The sequence below is a fragment of the Propithecus coquereli genome, unplaced genomic scaffold (assembly GCF_000956105.1).
Source record: "Propithecus coquereli isolate 6110/MARCELLA unplaced genomic scaffold, Pcoq_1.0 Scaffold531, whole genome shotgun sequence".
Lineage (NCBI taxonomy): Eukaryota > Metazoa > Chordata > Mammalia > Primates > Indriidae > Propithecus > Propithecus coquereli.
The window spans coordinates 227153-229429 of record NW_012151186.1 but is presented as its reverse complement, the minus strand read 5'-3'; the positions used below and the strand labels follow the sequence as shown (position 1 = coordinate 229429).

The window sequence follows — 2277 nt, the reverse complement described above, 5'->3', positions numbered from 1 at the left end:
TTTACCACCGCTACTTTAGAACTCTTATTTCATATCCTAACATTGGCAATGGAAAAACTTCCACCTCATCAATGTTTTTTTTTTTTCTTTGAGACGGAGTCTCGCTCTGTCGCTTGGGCTAGAGTGCCGTGGAGTCATTGTAGCTCACGGCAACCTCAAACTCCTGGACTCGAGTGATCCTCCTGCCTCAGCCTCCTGAGTAGCTGGGACTACAGGCACACGCCACCACGCCCAGCAAACTTTAGTTTTTTGTAGAGATGAGTTCTCATCATGTTACTCAGGCTGGTCTAGATCTCCTGGCCTCAAGCAATCCTGCCCCCTCAGCCTCCCAAAGTACTGGGACTACAGGCATGAGCCAGCGAGCCCAGCTCAATGTTAAATATGGATCATGTGCCGGGCACAGTGCTAGAGCCTATGGCATAAAAAGGCATAGTTCCCACCCGCTAAGAAGTCCCTGTCTAGATGAGCAGAAAACGAGGTGGGGTGTGTGTGACAGGAAGACACACACCGCGTCTTCAGACAAAGCGCACGGAGGAGACACGGCAGGGAGCGCAGGGACAGCTCTGGCTGCCCTGTGGCCCCCAGGGCAGGGCAGGGCATGTCCTTAGCTGTCCCCGTGGGGTGCCTGGACCACACCTCCCTCTGTGCTGCAGATGAAAATGCCATCTAAGAAGTTTGCACACATCCCTGTCTACACGCTGGGCTTTGAGAGTCCTCGGACGACATCGACCGCCAAAACCACGCCAGCCCAGAGAAGAGACGTGTTCCAGTGCGTGCTCTGCCTTGTTGCGGTGTTGCTGGGTGGTCAGGCGTTAACGTAACTTGGGAGCTGGGGTGCAGGGGGGCTGGCTTTGTTTGCCGGGACACCCCCAGGAAAAAGGGGATCGGAGGCAGCTGTTTGAGACGCAGGTCACCGTGGAGGGTTCTGGGAGGCTGAGCAGGGTGAGGTGGAATTTGGACGTGGTGGTCAGGGAAGACTGCCGGGACGCACTTTGCCAGCCGTGCTCGCTGCAGAAACCCGCGAGGATGCCTGTGGCAGAGGGAGGGTGACGGACAGGGAGGCGTGGGGCTGGCTGTGGGCGTGGAGGACTGGGTGGATTTGGGGTTCCAGAGGGGCAGGGGTAGGGGGGATCTTGCACCCTGGCGAGTTCTTCTCCCGATGGTCCTCCCCTCCATCCCAGGTCCCTGCAGGGGCCGCAGTGGCGAAGCGTGGAGGAGGAGTTCCCCCACATCTACACGCACGGCTGTGTCCTGAGGGACGTCTGCAGCGACTGCACCAGCTTTGTGGCCGACGTGGTGTGCTCCAGCCGCAAGAGCGTGGACGTCCTCAACACTACACCGCGACGCGGCCGCCAGACCCAGTCCCTCTACATCCCTAACACCAGGACTCTTGACTTCAAGTGAAGGCCCGCGGTGGCCAGGCCCCAGGGAGGAGCCAGGCTGAGACGCTGGGGCCCTGCTGCCGCCGCCCTCCTAAGCTGTGCATGTACATATATACATATATAGATACATTTATATAATGCACACAGCTTATATATTTATATACATTGTTTCCGGCCCCAGAGTTCACCCGTTCAGGCTCACTGCAGGACCCTCCTTCCGGAAGGCCATTTCCTCTCAGGACTCCTGGGCGGGGGGCAGGGGAGGGAGCAGGAATGGTTTTTCCTACAGAGTGGGGAGAACAGAAGGTTCTGGATCCTGGGTCTCCTGGCACGGACTCCCCTCCCGCGTTCCAGCTCTCTTCTCCATCGCAGGAATGAAAACATGGCAGCTTCCCCTCCCTGGGTTGACGTCTCGGTGGTGACAGCACCTTGCGCCCAGGTGGACCAGGCTCCCTGATACCCCTGCCCTCCCTTTGGCCAACCAGGCAGCAGAGGCACCTGGGAAGACCCTGAGTGGGCAGGATTCTCTGGAGGCATCCTCTGCTTCCATCTGGAAGGCTTGGGGTCCACACCCCAGCCACCCTGCAGCTCTGGGCCCTCCCACACCTGGTGCTGGCCTTCTCGTGAGTCACTGCCCCAGGCGTCCCTGGTGACACTGGGTGGTCCCATACAGGGAGGAGCAGCTCCTTGAATCTGTACACATGGCCACTCTTGGCCTAATAAAGGTCGTCTCCGTCTTCTGTCTGGGTGTGCACTGAGTCGTCACCCAGCTATGGCAGTAGGCACGCTGGCCCAGGGCTGAAGGTGGGCTCTGAGGAGCCACCTGCCCCTGAGGACCAGGAACGGCCTGCTCAGCTCAGCACAGTTGGGGGCCCAAGCCCACTCCCAGCCACTC

General features: G+C 59.1%; 1 protein-coding gene across 1 annotated transcript in view; it reads left to right on the top strand.

Annotated features, from left to right (window-relative positions):
- SPIRE2 (spire-type actin nucleation factor 2) overlaps positions 1-1519 on the top strand; it is a 13396-nt gene extending 11877 nt beyond the window's left edge. Inside the window, exons 12-13 of the mRNA XM_012657156.1 lie at positions 654-769; positions 1182-1519. Of these exons, the coding sequence (XP_012512610.1) occupies positions 654-769; positions 1182-1404 (339 nt within the window). The 3' untranslated portion in view covers positions 1405-1519. The remainder of the gene's footprint in view (positions 1-653; positions 770-1181) is intronic.
- Positions 1520-2277: the final 758 nt, after the last annotated feature.